The 22,661-nt window shown below is 36.8% G+C and overlaps 1 protein-coding gene across 1 annotated transcript in view; it reads left to right on the top strand.

Annotated features, from left to right (window-relative positions):
* pld1a (phospholipase D1a) overlaps positions 1–22,661 on the top strand; it is a 44,800-nt gene extending 22,139 nt beyond the window's left edge. The window contains exons 9-26 of the mRNA XM_020921726.2: positions 191–343; positions 970–1,119; positions 2,391–2,474; positions 4,750–4,831; positions 5,552–5,662; positions 6,667–6,852; positions 8,316–8,535; positions 9,612–9,740; positions 10,783–10,901; positions 12,103–12,216; positions 14,684–14,794; positions 15,391–15,479; positions 15,572–15,685; positions 15,773–15,822; positions 16,097–16,231; positions 18,732–18,885; positions 20,955–21,072; positions 21,617–22,661. Of these exons, the coding sequence (XP_020777385.2) occupies positions 191–343; positions 970–1,119; positions 2,391–2,474; positions 4,750–4,831; positions 5,552–5,662; positions 6,667–6,852; positions 8,316–8,535; positions 9,612–9,740; positions 10,783–10,901; positions 12,103–12,216; positions 14,684–14,794; positions 15,391–15,479; positions 15,572–15,685; positions 15,773–15,822; positions 16,097–16,231; positions 18,732–18,885; positions 20,955–21,072; positions 21,617–21,841 (2,344 nt within the window). The 3' untranslated portion in view covers positions 21,842–22,661. The remainder of the gene's footprint in view (positions 1–190; positions 344–969; positions 1,120–2,390; positions 2,475–4,749; positions 4,832–5,551; positions 5,663–6,666; positions 6,853–8,315; positions 8,536–9,611; positions 9,741–10,782; positions 10,902–12,102; positions 12,217–14,683; positions 14,795–15,390; positions 15,480–15,571; positions 15,686–15,772; positions 15,823–16,096; positions 16,232–18,731; positions 18,886–20,954; positions 21,073–21,616) is intronic.

The raw sequence follows: 22,661 nt of genomic DNA, 5'->3' as shown, positions 1-22,661 counted from the left end.
TAAATGGACAATATGTTACACACTGAAACTGAATAAATCTAAGATGAGTTTAATGCCTTACCGTGGATTCCCAACAAAGAAATAACATTTCCAGGGAGACAAACAATCTTTAATCTTGATTTCATTTGTTTTTGTGGTGCCTTTTTTTTCTTCAGTATTGTAAAGAGTAACCTTAGTGTTTACTTTGCAGGTGGTTGGTGGTGAAGGACTCCTTTCTGTTGTACATGAAGCCAGACTCTGGGGCCATCTCCTTTGTGCTTCTTTTAGACAAAGAGTTCAGCATCAAAATGGACTCCAAAGACACAGAGACCAAACATGGCGTCCGCGTTGACAGCCTCTCAAGGTGAAAATACTGTCCCTGCATAGATCTGTCACAGTAACACATTTTGAAGTATGATATTTTGCATACACAATACACACAATAAAATTTAAACCACTTTTACCATTTGTAATTTATTTGAGCAAATTTTGAAGTACAGTTGCTACAGAAAAACATCACAATACACAATTATATTGAAACTACTTTTACCTCTGACACAACAATCCAGCAAGCGGGATGATACCAGTAAAGCTTTTTTCTAAGTGAACCATATTGAAAAAAAAATGTGTCCAGCAGTAAATAAATGCCACTATTACACAGTTTAGTAGTTTCAGTTTGTATAATGTGTCAGTTAATTATTCAACCCACTCCAGCTCACATGTTTCTGATAGGCTTAGTACTACAAAAATTGTGCAAATGAACACACGATAATTCACTAGCAAGGACCACGCCACAACACTGATATAAAATAAATATATTTATTGATGATATGGATAGATGTGGTGGCTGGGTAGAGACTCAGCAGCACTGAATATAGGTATTGAAAACAATCTAATACTTGCACCTGTTTCCTCATTTTGTATCAGTTAAAATACAAATATTACTCATACTTACGTATTTTAAAAACTGTTTATGCCTTTATTTGTCAGGACTTTGGTGTTTAAGTGCATCAGCTTCAGACACGCGCGCTGGTGGGGGCAGAGCATCGAAAACTTTGTCAGAAATCACGGAAGAGCGTTTCTCCGAGATCATCGATTCAGCTCTTTTGCACAAGAACAAGAAAACATCCCAGCCAAATGGTAACTATCAAAAACCACTGGTGATCATTAGTTGAGCTTTCAGATGCTGTTGTTGTGTCCTTGGGCAAGACTCTTAATCCACCTCCTACAGACATTTAGAAAAAATTAAAATATTAGGAGTTCAATGACATTGCGGCGGCTAATCGTAGTAACGTAGTAACTCATATCCATAACGCGGTTGTTTAAGTCCAAAAAGGAAGTGAAATGTTTTAATAACTTAACAGTTTAAAATGTTTCAGAAGTAGAAATTAAACAAAATAATAGGTCTTAAGGACATTAGTTACCACAAAGCTGATTAACCCTGAGCAAACTTTTGAACTTTTAATGGGAAAGTCTATGAGTAAAAATAAATGAGAAATTCTGTTCTGGAATCGTGGATTGGGTGGTCACTGTTGTAAATGTGAGCTGTGATGGCTCTGGTTCTTCTCATCAAACAGGTGGTCTTCATGTGAAAAAATTGCTTTGTTTTACATTGCATCAGTCACTATAGAAGTATGTATTGTGGACATTGTGTTTTTTGGCTTCTTTACAGTCATTCAGATCTCATTTTGCACCTCTCCCCCTCACCTGGCACATCCGGGTTTATTGTTGAAATCGTCTGTGTGCTGTACTGTACTGTATTATGTTACAGCCGGTTAAACTACTTCTTCCGATAAAAAAGAAAAGGGAAAAAATGGGAAAAAAATTAAAACCTGGAAATGCAAAACTAGTTCTGCTGCTGTCTAATTGGATTATAGCTAGAGAACCAAGTTACAAAAAATCGAAAATGAAATGTTGTTATTTTTATTTCTATACATTCATACTAAAATGGATAAAATTTAAGAAAATGATCTGAACATTTACTTCATACAGTATTTGAGATATACAGGTCACGTTTATCAAAAGAAAACTCCAGACACATAACAGCATAACGAGTACTGTAGCAGACATTGCACAAACAATACTAGTTTTCTTTTAGTTTTTAAGGTGCACTATGTAACTTTTTTGGTGACTGCTATATAGTGTAATATTACAGGTAAAACATTAAACATTTCCATTGTGACAAGCTCATGTTGGAACCTGTACCAGAAAAGTTAAACAGTGCACCTTTTAGGAGAAGAAAGTGCATTCAAGGTCACAAAACAAATAGCTCTGTCTTTCAATGAGGGCTTTGTGGAGAATTATGGCTCAGCCTGAAGATCCAGATATGTGACCTAACTGCTTTAGTTACTTTTACTCCAGGTTAATACTATTGTTCAGGTCACAATAAAGTCATTGTCCCTTCTCTGCAGGTATGTCAATGGGAAAACTTATATGGAGGACGTGGCAGACGCTTTGGAGGAGGCAAAGGAGGAGATTTTTATCACAGACTGGTGGTGAGTTTGATCACTGCATGAGAATGAGAAGCTTGGTATTCTACAGGTTATGATCAGTTTTAAGGTTGCTTTTGTATCTTTTTAAATGAAAATATGACAATAGCAACAGACACTCTTGCCATGTACTTTTGGCACTAAAATTACAAATTTACAAATCACTTTATCCTTGATTTGTTTTCTGTGCTAAATATATCACATTTTTTTAATAGTTTTTATTTGAGAATCAGTTAGAAAAGCAGATAAAGGCACATCCAGTTCACAATAATTATTACCGAAAAGAAATCAAATGTGATCAACAGTAATATGCTATCCATAAGATGAGTTCATGATGCTCAAAAGGACTAGAAAGAAATATCCAGAATGACCTTATTTAAAAACTGTTATGATAGAAAAAAAAAATACAACAACACAATTACAGAGTATAGGAGCGTAGGACATAGCTAACCTGAATTTTGCTGATGGTTGCAGACAGTTGTATTGATGCATGTCTGAAAAACAGCTGACTCTTTAGCGCCTTAACCCAACCGTGCCACTTTACTATAAGTCCGTCCTCTTTACCAAACCAAACAAGCCCTATCAGAGCTCCTATTACCACCCCATTGACAAAGGCTCAAAGCACACGCACAAAAGAAGGACATGAAATACTCCTCCCTCTCTGTTATTACTCTGTGCTTTTCTATGGTCTGAGATGGCAGTGTATGGACTCTCTTTTAAGTTTTCATTTACATCAGAAGGGTTGAGTTTCTCCCATGAGCTCTATTGCATGTTTTATGAAGCATATGTCATAAAGTAAAGTGAAAAGCAATGGAGGAAGAAATCAGTGGGCTTGATTTGGTAAACAATGTAAATATAAATAAATAAATGTAATGGAGCAAATTGCTAAGAAAATGTTTTTGTTTTTATTTCATTATTATGTTTGTGTTGGCCATTTTCGCTTCTCAACTTTGCCTGTTAACAACCTAACTGTCTGATTTTCATTTAGTTTCAAGGAAGACCTCTTTTTGTAGACCAAGGAAAAAATGAAAAGTTTATCTTTAGTTAATCTAGTTAATCCTTTTTTTTTTTTTTTTTTTTTTTAAACAGAGTATGTCAATTAAATAATTCTATGTAAATCGACAGTAAAATAACTTATGACAAATATATTAGACTGAGTTCACAATTAAATGATATATGATGTATTTCGGTGGTTTAGTGTTGTATTTGATCTTGTATTTGACATAGGATTTAATCTGCAATTTTGTTTGTAATCTTGTAAGAAATATTCCTCTCCTTATTGGAGCTTAGGCAGAACATATTTGCTTAAAGCAGCACTATGTAACTTTTAGTTAAAAAATTTACTATTGTGAAACATGTTTTTTTCTCTTTATTGTACGGGCAAAAAGTGTCCTTACTGTGAGCAGGCTTGCATTTCTACAAACTTGACTCTTATTTGACCTGGAGAATGACTTCCTCCTGTTTGTTTCCATGGAAATGTTTTTCCTTTGGCTAGACTTTTCCACAGTATATATGGACAGGAACCTATCTGGAACCTATCTATCGCAATGGAGAATGTTCAGGAGTATGGTTTTAACTATTTCCATGGAATCATGCAGGTGACATGCCACCTCCAGAAAGTTCCTTGCTGAACCTTTTAGAGCCATTATAATTTCCGGTCTCTCTCAGCCAAATGTGTGACCACGGAAGTTGGAGGAAGTCCAAGTGTCACAGATGTGTGACCACTAAATTCAGAAGTCCGGAAGTGTAATAGGCTGTAATCACAGGCTCATAGTCTTAACCAATCACAGGAGAGAGTCTGTAACATGAGCGAGCTAAGGCATGGGAGAAATGAGGGACCTGTGAGACTGCAGCTATTTATCAAGTCTGCCATTCTATATATGGGATACAATATACACTATCAGCACCAACAAATTGGACTCACCCTCTCATTCTGTGATTTTTCTATATGTTTACATCAAATATATGAAGTAAGATGTATGGAATTATGTAAGAAAAAAAAGTGAAATAACTCTAAATACGATAAAAAAAATATTATTTAACTTTTTTCTTTACTAAATACTTCCATGTATCTTACTTCATATATTTAATGTCTTCCCCATGTATATAAAATGCAGAAAGTAGTAAGAAAAAACAAAAAACAAAACTCTGAATAAAAACTGAATAAGTTAGTGTGCCCAAGCTTTTGACTGGTAGCATATATGTAAGTGTAAAAAAAATTACTACGTCGGTTCACCACTGATTAATAATTATAATGGCATTTTTGTGTTTTGTGTGGTAGGTTAAGTCCAGAAATCTTCCTTAAAAGACCAGTGGTGGAAGGCAACAAGTGGAGACTTGACTGTATCCTGAAACGCAAAGCAGTAAGAAATACTTTTGCCATACTTGAAAAATATTTGTAATTTAAAGGTCCTGTATTAGGCAAAATTGACTTTTGTGAGCGGTAAGTCATGTTAGAAAATTGTTACCTCATCAAATACTTGGAGTTGTGCTTTGTTTTATTTACATGTTCGAGCAATTCTTTATTATTAATCTGTCTACAGCTCCAAAGCTCAAAATCTTCTCATCCACCTTGTGATGTTATTAAGTGGTAGTTTTCAAGTTATCAGCTAACTTTTACCTTTAATTAGTAGAGATTCACACTTCCAGGGCTGAAATTATCCAGTGGATTGTAGTAAAGGTGTATGTAGTTTAAAAAGACAGTGGAGCACTTCCTATATCACCACATGACATCATAAATTGGAACGGAGCATTTTCAGTTTGAGAGAAGAACTCATCCTAAATATGTCGGGTTTGTGGGTTTGTGTGAATGAAACAAACCACAACTCCGGGTATGTCTGTGATGAGGAAACAACATTATAACATAGATCAGAAAATAGCGTAACATGGACTCTTCAAATCAAAGCGATAAATTAACAAAATGTAGCTAGTAACACAACTGCTCACTTTTGAGATTTGAGTTATTTTCTCACATTTTTATTCAGAATTTGTCATTCTTTTTTTTAAGCTTCCCACTTACATGAGTCATAATTACTGCTCTACTAAAGTCATATTAATGTGAATGTTTTTTTGTGATTCCGTAGCAACAGGGCGTGCGTATCTTTGTGATGTTGTACAAAGAAGTGGAGCTCGCTTTGGGAATCAACTCTGGGTACAGCAAAAGGACCCTCATGCACCTTCATCCTAACATCAAGGTACAGACGGGATTATAATGTATCACACATACAAAAAAACATATTTATTTGATTTATTCTACAATATTTTACAGTAACACAAGAATGAGTAATTAAAAGAACAGTAATTACTTATTCACCCATAAATTCCTACTGAACGTTTTAATTGCTGTGAAATGCAAATTACCCTTGAGTATAAAACTGTTGTAGTAAAATATGTCCTTATAAAATACAAATGATATATAATGTTGCATAAATGGCTTTCAACTTGTGGAATAAGTGGAATTTACAACTTAAAATGTAAAAAATTTAAGTATGTGTAAAATGTGTACATTTCAAATTTGGTAAACAACTTTCAATATTTAGGATTATTAAAAATTTGGAATAAGCAATATTGAACAAAGGCATTACTGTAGCCTTTTTGGCTCTATGCAACAACTGAAATAGTTGCATAAAAAATAAAACTGTACATTAATATTGTATGACTTGTTTTGTGTTTTATTTATACCATGGAGTTTAGTACAACTTAAACGTGCAGTAAAATGGCGCTAACTGAACAGTGACTATGTGTTAGATGTATAAACTGTTAAACCATTCTGATACAGTCTTGCCCATTTTTAATACTATTAGTACTTTGCATGGACGTCACACTGGTGTTGTTCTACATGTGTTTCTAATGGCGGAATGTTTAGGAGTTACCATGGGGACACAATGTACTTTTTAGCAAACACTTCAAAACGTTTTAAGGCTTTTAACTCAAGAAAAAAATACAAAATGGAAAAATGAATGAAAAAAAATTTAACTGTACATTTTCAGGAGCCTGTGATCAATACAAAATTTGATTTTCAACAGAAATATTCCATTCCAGCTAAGTCAGTTCTTCCTGGTGAGATTATGTTAAAATAAGGCTCATATTAAATCTAACTTGAGTAACGGAGCTTCAGACAGAGCCACACTTCCAGTTCTGGCTCTTTAAAGTATTAACAGTAAGCTTGGTATTGAGTATTGCATCTGTTGTTGTACAGGTGATGCGTCACCCAGACCACGTCTCCTCCTCCGTGTACCTGTGGGCCCATCACGAGAAGATCGTGGTCATCGATCAGTCCGTGGCGTTTGTGGGAGGGATCGATTTGGCGTACGGTCGCTGGGACGACAGGGAGCATCGACTCACTGATGTGGGGAGTGTGACCAGATCTGTGGTACAAGAGCAGGTCTGACCCCCTCACTGAATACAGCATGTACTATACTACAGCCTATACTGCAAAAAATAAAACCTAACTTAAAGGTGCACTGGGTAACTTTTTGTTTAGGGATCTGTCGCCTGCTTGTTTTTATGGATATGTCATTGTTCTGCCTGGAATGTTCCACAGTATGGCACTGAACAGCTCTAACTTACATTTATTGAATTACAGGTGGTTTTATAGCTCAAAAATACACATTATGACTGTGAGCGGCGTTGCCTCTCCGCAGAGCTGACCAATACCTTGCACTGGGTTTGGTCTCCATGATGATAGAATGCTTTAATGCCACACTGTGAAATATTTCAGACAACGCAATTATGCCTCCATGGAGAAAAGCATTTGATGGACCCTCCACCAGAAAACTTACACAATCACAATCTTTCATCGACTAGGGACAAATAATAGTAAAATGTGTGACTTTAGGGTTAGACTTTAAAGTAAGAAAGTTGGACATTTATGATTTCTTGTGGGCAGTTGGTGTAGTTTTGGCTTTGGGATTTACGGACAATTTGACCCAAAATTGGATTTCCAAAAAGTAGGGAGAGGTGAAGAAATAAAACTCTTTTCACTTCCCCACAGTTGCCCAGGGGAAGGACCAAATAGTACTTCACTTTACAGAGCCAAGATGCATTTGTACTGAACCACAGAACACAACATCCCTACGCACCATTTTCAAACAACTTTAATTTTCTTATTTCTTTAGAGGTCATTATTAAAGTCTAATTTGTTAATTAATTTGTGTGTTGGTTTAGTTAAAAATGTAGTAACAAGATTAAATGTGCACTGGGTAACATTTCCAGTGGAAGTGGAAGTGTTATTGCTTTGTCTAGAATATTCCACAGTATAGATTAAACATATCTCTGACGAAGGAGACAAGCAGGTTACAGCACTACACTTTGCCATTATTCAGATCTGTGGAGAGGCGCTTCTGCTCACAGTTGAAATTATTGTATTTTTGAGCAATAGAAACACCTATATTCAATAAATGCTTGACCTATATGTTAATGTCATACTATGGAACATTTCAGGCAAAGCAATAACATCTCCATGGAGAAAAGTAGGTAGCAGACCCTCCACCAGAAAAGTTGCGTAGTGCACCTTTTAGATTTTGTATTAAAGGCCCAGAACCTGATCTTTATTGCCTTAAAAATGTGAAAAACTGAACTACGTGATTTTTTTAAATGTTTTGCAGTGATCCAAACATCTTGTTTATTCACTTAATTATGAGTTTATATTCACTTTTCATAACTTTCAGAGGCCAGAGCAGAGTTTGCCTTTATGGTAAAACTAACAGCAAGCATGCTAACGGCGCACTTCCTGATAATCTGGAAAAATAACACATATCTTTAGATTTAAACAGACCACAAGAGCTGCTTATACGCTATATATGCATTGTGCTAATTTCAGCTTCTTTTTTGTTGTTTTGTCCCAAGACTGGCTTCACTAATGCCCCTTCCACCAATGCCGCGCCCACAGAGGAGCTGGCCCCACAGAGTAACGGGCGTGGAAGCCCCCCTCCTGCCGATGTGGAGTTACCCAAACTGAAGGGCATCGGGCGCAGTCGAAAATCTCGCTTCAGTATCTACAAACACATCCACATCCACAGGCACACGGTGCAGCATGCAGACAGTGTGAGCAGCGTGGACAGCACAGGTAACACACTCCAACTGTACTCAATCAGTCCTGTTATGTCTTCTGGGGCAAAAGAAATGTCTCTTTTGTCTTTTTTGTCTACCGATATCAATAATAGGATCAAACTTTTGCAATCCAAGTTAGGTAGGTAGTTAGTTAGAATGTCGTTCAAATATGGCAAACATGTCCCAATTATAAAGAGTAGTTTCCCCCATATTTTCTCACACCCTTTAATTTACAAAGACATTAAAACATTTTCCTAAACAGAACCAAGAATATAATTTTACAATACAACACAATATAAAATCTGAGTTGAGGTCCAAATATCATGTGTATCTACTGAAAGAAGATTACGCTGCAAATTTCTTTCTTTTTTTTTTTTTTTTTTTTTGGTTTAACAAATTATGATAAGTACAGTGCAGTAGCGAGCAGTGCATTTCCAAAAATCAGCCTCTTCTTAACAATAATAATAAATATAGGGGTGTAATGATATCCAAGTCTCACCATATGATATCATCACGGTATGAACCTCACAGTACAATATTTATTGCGATATCATGAGAAAGCTCACGGTATGGTGGGGAGGCTCATAATTAGGTATGTAATAATATCCAAATCTCTCTTTATGATATTTTCATGACATACATCTCATGATACAATATTTATTGCAATATTTTATGGAGGTTAATATGCTTGACAAGACTTAATCCAAAAAAACTAAAACATAAAAGTGCTTAGAACTGTTATTTCTTGTTGTAGTCAACACTGAAATGGAGAAAAAGGATCATGGTCTATGTAGTTCCCTTTGTTTTTTTTGTTTAGTTTTTTTAGCTATTGTAGCATCATAACTCTTAATTTAAGCAAAGAGATTTGTAATTTGATATACTGTGATGGTCCATGATATTAACACAATATTTCAGTTATTTCTACATCCCTAATACATAATACATCAAACTCAGTGAATTCAAACAATGGATTGCAAATGATTGAATGGAGCCACATGTAAGATAGGATATAGAATTACAGTAAAAAGGATAATATTTGTTTGAGATGACATATGAAACATTATTACTCTACTTTTGTTTGTGTTTTCAAAGGGAGTGGTTCTGTGAAAAGCTTAAAGACCGGAGTCGGCGAGCTTCAAGGAAATACTCGCTTCTGGCATGGAAAAGACTACTGCAACTTTGTGTACAAGGACTGGATTCAGCTGGAGAAGCCTTTTGACGGTACAAAACTGAGACAAAACAACACCCACTGCACAGGCCCTGGTTCATAAAACAAGCAACAGACACTTCTAATTAAATGTGGTTATTTTTAAGTTGAAAACACACAACTTTTTGCAGCCAGAAATTGTGTTGAAAACGAAGCACAAACATTGGAGCTGACCTTGCATTGTTCATACTCTTAATGTTTTTTCTTATTGACTGTTTTTGTTGCCATAAATTTTTTATGGCTTATTACATCAGCGCAATGGGACACTTTCCTTTGACCTATTTACTGTCTTAAAGGGCCCATATTACACTATTTTCTGATCTATGTTATAATGTTGTAAGTGCTCCACTGTGTTTTGAAATTTCATACACCTTCACTAGAATCATTTGGATCATTTCAGCCTTGGAATTTCCAATCTCCACTAAACAAAAGTTAGAAGGGAGCTGTAACTTGAAAGCTACTAGCATTTTGAGCATTGGTGATGTAGACAGACTAATAACAAAGGAAACAAAACACCACAAACAACGTTATACCGTGGCTTAAAGCTCATAACAGTCAATTTTGCGTAATATGGACCTTTAAACCTAAAAACAGATCTCGTTCATATTAAATGCTTTGCAGTAGTCTAAAAGTATTTCTCACTTATTCACAATATGCATTTTAAGGATCCTAATTGTTCACTAATTATAATTATTCAGGATTATAAGCGCTTTTCACAACAAAGTTTGTCATGACAGTAAATCTAACAACTAGCATGCTGACTCACTTTATAATTAGATGTAGTCAACATGCATCACTTATTTTGACCTCAAGAGCTGCTTATACGATATATCTGTACTGGGGCAAGACAAATTTTGCTCAAATACATCGGAAAAGATCAGATACAGGATCTTTTAATGTAAGAAAGCAAAGTTGTTGTTTTTTTTCTTTTGTTCTATGTCATATCAGTTTGGTGGAAGACATTTTCTCAGAGCCCTTAACTTTATTTGCACAGTAAAACTCACTGTAATTGTCCTCCGTGTTTGTTTTGTATTTAGTTTTGGACTTTTTTTGCAGACTTTATTGACCGATACACTACACCCAGGATGCCATGGCACGACATCTCCTCTGCGGTCCATGGTCGAGCTGCAAGAGATGTGGCCAGACATTTTATTCAGCGCTGGAACTTCACAAAGGTACAACCCATGGAAAAGCTGCATTAACACACACTATGCTTTTTGGAAATGCTAACATAACCTGGACACACTGAGGTAATGGAAACTCGACTGCAGCTGGCTGATTCATGTTCTATTTTTCAAAGCCTTCCTTATTTTGACACTTAGACTGAACTGTGGCTTAGTGCTTGAAACTCTGCCTTAAAACTGAAAGATTCCAAGTTCAAGACCTGGAATAAACTGTATATTTCTGCCACTGTGTTTCTTTGTATTCTCCATGACTGTGTCTCAGTTCTGTTCACTTGCATCCCTTGCTTCCTTGCTCCCTTGCTCTCTTTCTCTCTTGTTTCCTTACTTTCTTGCTTCCTTGCTCCCTTGCTCCCTTCCTTGCTTCCTTGCTTCGTTCACCGCTTCCTTGCTCCCTTGCTTCTTTCCTTGCTCATGTGCTTCCTTGCCTCTTTGCTTCCATGCTTCCTTACTCCATTGCTTTCTTCCTTGCTCCCTTGCTTCCTTGTTTCCATCCTTGCTTCCTTGCTCCCTTCCTTGCTCCCCTGTTTCCTTCCTTGCTTCCTTACTTGCCTTCTTCTTTCCTTCCTTGTCTCCTTGCTCTGTTGTTTTCTTACTTCCTTCCTAGCTTCCCTCCTAGCTTCCTTGTTTTCTTCCTTCTTCTCTTCTCTTGCTCTTTACTGCCTCTTTGCTCCCTTGCTTCCTTGTTTCCTTCCTTGCTTCCTTGTTTCCATCCGTGCTTCCTTGCTTCCTTGCTCCTTTCCTTCTTTGCTTCCATACTTTCTTACTTCCTTGCTCCCTTGCTTCACTGCTCCCCTGCTCCTCTGCTCCGTTGCTTCCTTTCTTCCTTCCCCACTTCCTTGCTCCCTTGTTTCCTTGATTTCTCTCCTTTCCATCTAAGACACTTGAAATATTGGCACCAGTTGGCCCTCTATGGCCTGTATGGCCCTCTCTCCATGGTGGACAGGATCTGTAACCAAGCTATGAGCCAGATTTATAAACTAAGGACTGATTCAGGACTGTCCCAGTTACAAAGTTTACTTAACTTTGCTGAATGGTTCAAATCAAGTCTTGAAACCAAGAAGCAGAACTGTGACGGAGCCCAAGTTTCCTCTTCCCATAACAACAAAATGGCATATCGTACCCTAAGACTTGTTGCACATCTTTTTTATATAATGATAATAAAGCTCTTATTTCTAAACCTTTTTTTTTCTAGATCATGAAGCCAAAGTACCGTTCCTTGTCCTACCCATACCTGATTCCCAAATCTCACACCAGCGCCAATGAAGTCCGATACCAGCTCCCAGGCAGTGTCACCACAAAAGTCCAGGTAAAAAACACTCACATTCTGTATTCATTATTCAGTATTCATTATTCAGTTATTCATTTATCTAGAATACTTTGTGCTTTATGTCTTGACAATCAGAATCAATGTGTTTAAAATAACCAAGTTTCCATTTTGAGTGAGAATTAGTTGACAGCAATAGGTCTGTTCACATTTCTCCTGGTTTGGTCCTAGTTTGAGCTCAGTTTAGTCCTGCTGTACACTTGTTCTGGTCCTGTTCTAGTCCAGGTTTATTTAGTTTTGGTGTGGTGTTTTTGCAAGTGGATAAATGAAGGTTAATAAATAACAAAGGTATAATAGCTTACACTTTGGCACATGATATTCTAATTATGGAATATTTTCCAACTAAATTACTTGATTAAGTTTTGTGAGAAAATTAGTTAAAAGTTTAAAATTTGTGCAGTTTGAATTTTGCATATGCACTAATAAAAGTCACATCTTCTCAACTACTCATTTAAAGGTGCATTGTGTAACTTTTCTGGTGGAGGGACTGTCCACCTGTCACCTTCTTGTTTCTATGGATATGTCATTGCTCTGCCTGGAATGTTCCACAGTATTTAAAAGTATTTAAACAGACATTAAATATTACATTTATTCAATTAAAGGTGGTTTTATTGCTCAAAAATACAGACAAAAATAGACATTCTGACTGTGAGCAGGGTTCCCTCTCCACAGATCTGACCTGTAACTTGGTCTGGTTCGGAGTCCATGAAGATATCACACTGTGAAAACATTCCAGACAAAGCAATAACATCTCCATGAAGAAAATCATTTGATGGAATGCACCTTTAAGTTCCCTAAAAGTAAATTAAAGGAAAAAAGATCAAATTATATATAAACAAAAAATGTAAAAGTTGCATCTTAAAGGTATAAACTTGACCGAAGTCTCTAAGTCTCTTCTTAAAGGGTTAAATTGCCAAGAGAACCTTGACAGATCCGTCTTTCCCACACTATCTCCACATTCCAGTTTTTACCTTCTCTACTTCTGCTAGAGACAGATAAAAGAAAAACGCCTCTACAAGACCTTCATGTTATGTAACAGACTTCACAGACACAGACACTTCTACAGTTCAGCTCCACTCAAGTGCTGAGAGCTCTTGCCAAGTTCAATCTGGGATGTAGTAGTATGCATTTCATATCGTTTAACGGTCCTACATTACGCAAAAATGACTCTTGTGAGCTTTAAGCCTTGTTAAAATGTTCTTAGCTCATCAAAAACATACCTGGAGTTGTTGTTGTTTTGTTTCACTTCCAAATGTCTGAGTAACCCTATCTGTCTACATCTCCAAAGCTCAAAATGCTCTGTCCACCTTGTGATGTCAGGAAGTGGTAGTTTTCAAGTTAACAGGTACCTTTTTTTTTAGTAGAGATTAGCAATGGCAGCGGTGAAATCATCCAAATGATTTTAGTGAAGATGTATGGAGTTTAAAAACACAGTGGGGCACTTCCTGTATTACACATGACATCATAAAGTGGAACAGAGCATTTGTGTTTTCTGTTTGAGAGAAGAAGTAAATATGCCAAAATATGCAGGATTTGTGTGTTTAAACATGTTTGAATGAAACAAAGCGCAACTCCAGATATGTTTGTGATGAGGAAACAACATTATAACACAGATCAGAAAATGGCGTAGTGTAGCTCCTTTAAAGGATTTAATGCTTAACATGCCACAGTAAAGCCATTAGTCATGTTTAATAGACCTGTCCAACCAGATTGCATGCTCTCAATGACACTCATGTAAATCAGGGACACCTCACAAGCTGTGACATGTTTCTGCTTTGATAACCGAAATTTCCTGTATTTTACCACACCTAAAATCACAGAATGGGATCACAGTAATACAGATTTTATTATTATTTTTTTTTAAATGCTGCCAGTCAAAAGTTTATACTCACCTTCTCATCCAATTTTTTCCCTTTATTTGACTACTTTCTACATTTTAGATGAATACAACTCTATATAGAATTATGTAGCGAAGAAAGAAAGTTGAAGAATATTTTTCGACAAAACAAAGGGCAGCTACTTTGAGGGTTTGAATATGAAATATATAAAAAAGATATTTAATAACTTTTTTTTACCTAATTCCATATGCTTTCCTTCACACATTTGTTGATTTCTGTATGTATATCAAATAGGAAAAGAAGAAGAAAGATGATGGTTTGTCCAAACTTTTGACTAATAGTGTATGTATATATTTAAACAAGCACAACATTCAATTACATAAGATAAACTTGAGGATTTTAAAAGGTATGTGTTACAAAGCTTTGGTCAAATATGTAAAAAATTGTATTTCTAAGAGCAGGATAGAATAAATGTGTTTTTTCTTCTCGTAATTATCTAACAACAGTAACAAAGCACTTATTAAAACTATAAAATATGTAATATATAAGTGCATTGTAGTCTCCTCTCTTTGTCTGTATCTGTAACTTAATATTGTGGTTTTATGTTTTAGATCTTGCGTTCCTCAGCGGACTGGTCGGCTGGTATAAAGTATCACGAGGAGTCCATTCACAATGCCTACGTCCAGGTCATCGCCAAAAGCAAACACTACATCTACATAGAGGTAAAGAGAGCTGGATGTGGGAGATGCATTATAAAGATACTAAACCTTTCAACTCCTCAGCATGTTCCATCTGTTTTTATTATTGCTAAACTTAACCTTGTATGTCATCTTAGAGTATGTAGATCTGATGTTCAGTTTTATGTAAATAAAATAACACAATATTTGAAATACAACTACAGACATTCTAAACATTTTAATTTGAAAATAGTAGTAGCAGCAGCAGCACAATTGTTTTTTTTTTCTCCTCACAAACATACCTGGCCTTGTGTTTTGTTTTATTCACACGTTTAACACACACATCTTGCATAGGCTGAGTTCTTTTCTTAAACAGAAAACACTCTTGACATATTTGAATCATTCCAGATCTGGAATTGTCCATCTCTTCTGAAGAAAATGTAAAAAGTAGGTGTTACCTAGTAGCTGTCATGAAACTACCGCTTCATGACACCGCAAGGTCAATGTATTCAAGCATGTGTGAATGAAACAAAACATAAATCAGGGTATGTTTTTAAGGAGGAAACAACACTTCTTAACTAACGCTGCTTAACTCTCTCAAGTGTCAACTCCTTTAAGATGTATTTTTTGTCTCTTCTCAGAATCAGTTCTTCATTTCTTGCGCTGACAACAGAACGGTCTACAACAAAATCGGGGACGCCATCATTGAGCGGATTATCAGAGCTCACAAGTACTTACCTCTCCATATATTCCTTGTATTTTTGTTATTCTGACTTGTGTTGCATGTTTTAGTGTAACTTAAGCTTATTTTTCACTTTCTAGAGAAGGCAAAAAGTACCGCGTGTATGTTGTGACACCTCTACTCCCTGGTTTTGAGGGAGACATCACGACCGGAGGAGGGAACGCCATCCAGGCTGTCATGCACTTCAACTACAGGTTACTCTACATTTTATTTTATTTGAATTTATGGGAAAAAGAAGTTGTAGAAATGTTTGAATTAATATCAACATTTCTGCTGCACAGGACCATGATACGAGGGGAGTACTCCATCATTTCACAGCTAAAAAGAGAAAGTAAGTATCGTCAGTTTATTTTAATACAAATACCCATGATATTTTTGAGACATAAACAACACTTGTAGTTGAATAAATGCAAGCCAGGTTAGTTTAATGCCATACTGTGGACATTTTAAAGGAAAGCATTCACATCTCCAAGGAGTAGGTCTGAGTATCATGAAGAAGGACCGTGAGAAGTGCCCTCGGCAGCAAAACAAATAGTCACATTCCTTCCTAAATACATGCTTTGTTGTTTGTGGTTGTATTATTGTGTTTTTTCTCCTTGTGTTAGTGGATGACCAGTGGATGAACTACATTTCCTTCGCTGGTTTGAGGACTCACACGGAGCTGGAGGGTCGCCTGGTCACTGAGCTCATCTACGTCCACAGCAAGATGCTCATCGCCGACGACAACACGGTCATTATCGGTCAGTGTCGCAACTCCTCTTTCGCTCTCATTTGCTCTGTTTGTCTGTTTCTCTCCTCTCTCTCTCTCACTCACTCCTTTACCACAGCTCTTTTTTTTCTCCCCTTTTTATGGCTCCTTCTCACCAGCTCTCCTGTTTTTTCCTCTGTCATCAGAAGAGAGAAAGAGATTCGAGAGAGAGGAAGCAAAAAAGCTTTCTCTCTTTCTCTCTTTCTTTCTTTCTCCCTCTCCTTGACTACATCATACTACTTTTCTCTCCCCTCTTTATGATGCCTTCTCACCAGCTATTGTTCCTCTGTGTCATCTTCTTTGGTGTGTCTCGCTCTCATATCTCTCTCTATTTCTCTCCTCCTCTCTCTCCTTTCCTATATATCTCTTTTTTTCCTTTCCCCCGCTATCCCTCCTTCTCACCAGCTCTTCTGTTTCTTCCTATGTCATCTTGTTCACCTTCTCTCTCTTTCTCTTCTCTCTCTATTTCCTCTGTCACTCTCCTGCATTTCTGTTCTTTCCTTTACCCTCCCTTTCTCCTCCTCTATCTCTCCTCATAACCTCTCCCTCTCTTCTCTGTATCCCTCCCCTTTTTTGCTCTTTCTTTTCATTTCTCTCCTCTTCCCTCTATTTCCCTCTCTCTTCTCTCCCTTTCTCTTCTGTCTCTCCTTCAGTCTTTTCTAGCCTCTTCTCATTTTTCCTTACTCACTCTCTCACTTGTACACATACTCTCTCTCTCTCTCTCTTCTCTCCTCTCTCTCTTTCTATCTTTCTCCTTTTCTCTCTGATAATGTTGTCACTCACGTCCACTCACAACAAGAACAGAAATAGAGTTTGTATCACTTTGTCATTTTGTCACGTTGGAAACAAACCAAAAGTGACTCAAGTGTTTCACATGAAGTGGACAGTCTCACAGAACAGCTCTTGCACGCCCCCTGCTGGAGACTAGGAATTATTCTCATGTATTCTGTATCTTATTATATTTAACAATGATTATGATGTTCTGCTTAAATGCTATCAAAAATATATATAAATACATTAGCATTTCATTTACATAGTTTCAAATATCATAACATGAGCATTAGAAAATAAGTAAGTGTTGGGGTTCAGAGTGAGATTAAATCTAAAAATCCTGTCCAACATGATACTAGAGAGAGACACACCTGTATGACCTGGATTGACATGTACATTCAAGAATTCATTTGCATGTGATAACTTGTGTTACATGTTATGTGAGTTGTGATAGTGATTCAAGTGATAACTTTGTTTTTATTACCACAACCAGTCAGGTTGGTGAAACTAAAGCTGAGTTGATTCATATATTTACTGCACTAATGTAGGTTTTGCTGTTTAAACACGACAATGCAATGAGTATAACCTCATTTCTTTAAATGGCACTTATCTGTTTTTGCAATTTAAATAAAATGTTCATTAAAAATCTGTCATTGTTCTATTTCCACTGGTCAGCTACTTGCTTGGCTCCAGGGAGATGTTATTTCTTTCCCTGTAATGTTCCACAGCAGAGCCTTAAACATATCTTCCTCACACTTGTGCCATTACAAGAGTTTTATAGCTCAGAAATATCATAACAACATGAATTACCATGTGCAGGCTTGCCTCTCCATAGATCTGACCATTAACCTGTCTCCACTGTGATAAACTAGTTCATTTCCTTCCAGTGGAATCATCAAGGCTAAAAGGGTGACAAGCAGGTGGTAGACCCTCACCAGAAAGGTTACACAATGCACCTTAATTAAATTACTCATTACTAAATTTTAAGGTATGCCACCTGCTTGTTTCCATGGTGATGCTATTGTTTTGCCTAGAATGTTCCAGTGTATAGTGTAAAGTTTTCTATAGCCACAAACACAAGCAGGTGATTCCACCATTTCAAGTTACAAGTCATATCTGTGGAGAGTCTCCTTACAGTAAAATCAGCAGATACAGCACACTTTCCTGTAGAACATTCTTTCAAAACCATAGACTGTTTAAAGAAGTGGACTAAGGGAATGTGACGTTACCCATAGTGCTTGGCTCCAGTCAAATGAATCTCACAGAGGCTTGGAGTTATAGGGGTGAATTTAGGCCTGAATATTCCTGTATTAGGAATAGCCATTAATTAATTTATAGACACAATTGTGAAAAACACCAGGATCATGTAAAGCGTGTTAATACGAAGATTTTAAGACCAAAATGACGAGGCTCACTGCAGCAAGTACAGAGAGAGGGGTGTCATTTTTTCATTCCAAAGTGAATTGGAACCAGAGTCAGTGCAGCCAGAAATGCGCACATACTCACTTCCTATTTGAAACATGCCGGATTGCGAGTTAGCTATGTCCTTGCTATATATAGTCTATGTGCAAAACAATAACATCTCCATGGAGACAAGCAGATAGAGGACCCTCCACCATAAAAGTTACACAGTGCACCTTTAACAATACATACAAATACATACCCAAATGTAAATACACACAGATACATGACCTTGTTTGCCCCACTCTTCCTGTATCCAGGCTCTGCAAACATCAACGACAGGAGCATGCTGGGTAAGCGTGACAGCGAGGTGGCGGTGATTGTGGAGGACTCGGAGAAGGTGCCCTCGGTGATGGATGGACAGGCTTATGAGGCCGGACCCTACGCGCTCAACCTCCGCCTCGAGTGCTTCAGGTGGGCTTTTTACGCACGTCTTTGGCTCTGCTTGAATGAAAACGACATGAGTGATTGATGGGAGCGCATTGTCTGGAAACGTAACACAGACAGATGTTATTAGTTATGGCATTAGGCAGGCAAACTGTGTGTAGGGACAAGCAAAGACGTATAATGAATCTGTGTAGGGACAACAGCGTGACAGCATTTTTCAAACTGTACTGCAGTGGGGATGTGGGGTCAGATGAGGACAGGGCTTCTCCTCTGGTGTCTGCTGCAGAGCTGAACTGTCTTGGTGTAAAAATGTATATTCATAGATGGTCTTCAGACTGTTTTTTTAAAGGTCCTATACTGTATTATGCAAAGCTGACTCTTGTGACCTTTAAGCCTTGTTTATAATGCTGTTATATCATCAGAAACATACCTGGATGTGTTGTGTTTTGTTTCATTCACACATGTTTGAGCAAACCTTTTATTTTTTATTTTATTAGTCTGTTTATATCTTCAAGTTCATAATGCTCTGTTGCCGTTTATAATGACATGAAGTAGTAGTTTCCAAGTTAACAGCTACCTTTTAACCTTTTGTTTGAGTAGAAATTGGCAGTTCCAGAGCTGAAATTATTCCAGTGATTCTAGTGAAAGTTTAAAAAGACAGTGGAGCACTTCCTGTATTACCATATGAGTATTACCATATTCAGTTTGAGAGAAGAACTCAGGCTAAATATGCAGGGTTTGTGTTTTAAACACCCCCAAAAACAAAAAAAAAACAAAAAAACTCCAGGTCTATCTTTGATGAGGAAACAACATTATAACATAGATCAGAAAATAGGGTAATATAGGCCTTTTAATGTCTTTTAAATCTTCTGTTTGTTTCCTGTACATTTTTAATTGTAATGTTTTAAGTACTCTAAAAATGAAGTAGTATGGGAGAGAGGAGCGGTATATAAATATGAACTGTATAGCACTGGACTTGCCATGAAATAGTCAAAAGGTAAATGCATAAATGTTCAACTTTATCATTTTTATTAATGACTAGACCTGAGATCTCGCTAGTTTACAACAAACATCAGCACCATCTGTAATATTGACCTATTGAATGCTGTTATGCTATCTGAAACCCATCATTAACAAACCTGCTTTTATATGTAATCACAAAGCATATTATTATTGTTATTTTTAGAGCAAGCCTAGTTCAAATAAACCTAGAAATCTTGTCCATCATGTTATTATAGAGAGGCACACCTGGATGACTTGGACTCTGTAGCCAAGAGTTAGTTTGCATATGATTTTATTGTCATTACCACGTTCCACAAGTGATGTTGGTGAAACTAAGGTTGAGCTGATTAATCAATCAAAAACTTACCTGGAGTTGTTTTTTGTTTCATTCACGCATGTTAAACAAACAAACCCTGAATTTTTAGGCTGTGCTCTTCTCTCAGACAGAAAATATGTGACATGTGATAATACAGAAAGTGCTATTGTTTTCTTTAAACTACATACACCTTCGTTAGAATCAGTGGGATGATTTCAGACCTGGAACTGCCTATTTTCACTGAACTAAAGGTACAGGAACAGAACAGATTTGGAGATGCAGATAGACTAATAATAAAAGATTGAAATGAATAATACATTACTGCACTAATATAGGGTTTTGCAGTGAAAAACATAGCAATGGATTGTTATCTTGTTGTGTACAAGATGTACATGTGCAGAATTAGCCAATGTGTCTTATATGTAATAAGAAGGCATATTTAGTTACTTTTAGAGGGTATTATGTTAGGTTACTGAGTGCAGCCTTTGCATTTTGCTAATTGCGACTATTAAAAATGGCCTTTAGATTTTACTGCGTATTTATCTCACCCCTGTTAATTAAAACAGCAGGAACACTTGGTAATGGATTCTCAATTTCTTCGCTATAATGAACTAGAAAACTGAGCAGGTAAGGTACAATGTCTTGCTCAAGGGTCACAGTTTGGACCGGCTGGTTGTTGAGTTGGCATAATTTGTATAATATGTGTTCAGGAATTTAGTACACCTGCCCTGAAATAAAACTGATCTAAAATCTGCTACCACCTGTTTTCCTGGTCCAGAACTATCCTGGGAGGCCACACAGACGACAGCATTGACCTCTCAGACCCCATCAGTGACCGCTTCTACAAAGAGGTCTGGATGACCACCGCCGGACGCAACGCCACCATTTATGAGAAGGTACATCTCTGTTTACATCTCTCTGTCTTCATGTCATTGAAACATGTTTAGTATTGATTTGGAGACAGATACAGACTAACGAGTGAGATGCAGAGCTTACTTTATTTAACTTGACTTTGACTGGTAGGTACAGAAGTCAGCAATGCAATATGGAAATGTGATAGATATTCTGAATAATTTTGCCCTTTTGTCATCTTTTCTTATGAGAACCGGTAAAAAACCTAAAAAAAAAATAGGGATTGGTGGCACTGATAGTAGCTGCATAAAAAGCATGAAACCCTTTACCATATTTGTCTCAATACTTTTCTTTTTCCTAGGGCATTTGTATAGTCCATTTATTTTTAGTGCAATAGCTGAATCTCAACCAAGTCTCCACAGGTTTTAGCACATTACTGATAGATTGCAAAATGATGATCTGAATATTGGTAAAAGGAGACTAAAAAAAAAAAAAAAAAATAAATCATTTCATTTTTGTCAGTATCTCTCTCCCTGATTTATACTTTAACTTCATTTAACGGTATTTAACATTGCGTAACTTCTTTAGGTGTTCAGATGTCTCCCCTCGTCTCTTGTGCGTAACATGACTGAGCTGGAGCAGTACCAGAGCAAACTAGGAATGGCTCAGACCGACCAGATCAAAGCCCGGGAAGAACTGAAGAAAATCCGGGGATTTTTAGTCCAGTTTCCGTTGGATTTCCTGTCGGAGCACAACCTCATGCCTTCAGTGGGAAGTAAAGAGGCCATGGTACCAACTGAGATCTGGACATAGAGAACCATTAGGAACCTGCAAAATATGGCAAGAAATTACCTTAAAAAGGACAAATCTGCCGCTTGATTGATAGTATGGAGATATCATGAGCCTTATGTATGAAGAACAGAAAATGGAAGAAACTAGGTGCTCAAAGACAAAATACATTTAATGGAAAACATGAACTGGGTTTTGACTATGGAAAACAAGACTTCCAAGGGACCATATGTGAAGAGAAAACAGACTTGCATGCAATTTGTAATATACAGTTCTCTTGAAAAGTAAATTTTAAAATGTCTCAGATTTTTCAGTGGTGAAGCATGCGCCAGTCAGAGATGCACCAACTAGTGTTTCTCTATTCGCCAGTTGTTCGATATTGGACCCAATATTTCCTCACATGTGCTTTTTCTATGTGTTTTATCATATTAGTCTTATTACAATGTCAACAAAGCAATGGCTAGATCGCTATGAGCTGCTCTTTCCAACCTGTAATATGCTTTTTGACCAGCAGAGGGAACACAATCTCTATAAACAGCAACAATCACAAGCATGGTGGTTTTACATTAGGTTGTATTCTTCATTATGTTTTTTTTTTTCAGTGTATAAAATGCTGAGTATCCCAGACAAGCTTTTTTATATAATTTAAATTTCTATCTTTAATTTTCTTGCATTTGTTGTTGAGTTGAAGGAATTTCTCTTTGTAAGAGTAACTTGTGTCAGGCTATTGGGTTTTAATGTATGCAACTTACAAGGCTATTAATGTATGTCAAAGTATGAGATGGTATTTTAAATGTAACTCCAATAATGTGAAATTAAAGAAACACTTATTTGGTATTCTATA

Source organism: Boleophthalmus pectinirostris, unplaced genomic scaffold, assembly GCF_026225935.1.
Source record: "Boleophthalmus pectinirostris isolate CB_2022bp ecotype Guang Dong unplaced genomic scaffold, ASM2622593v1 HiC_scaffold_10, whole genome shotgun sequence".
NCBI lineage: Eukaryota > Metazoa > Chordata > Actinopteri > Gobiiformes > Gobiidae > Boleophthalmus > Boleophthalmus pectinirostris.
The sequence above is the reverse complement of the archived record's forward strand: the minus strand, read 5'-3'. Positions and strand labels throughout refer to the sequence as shown.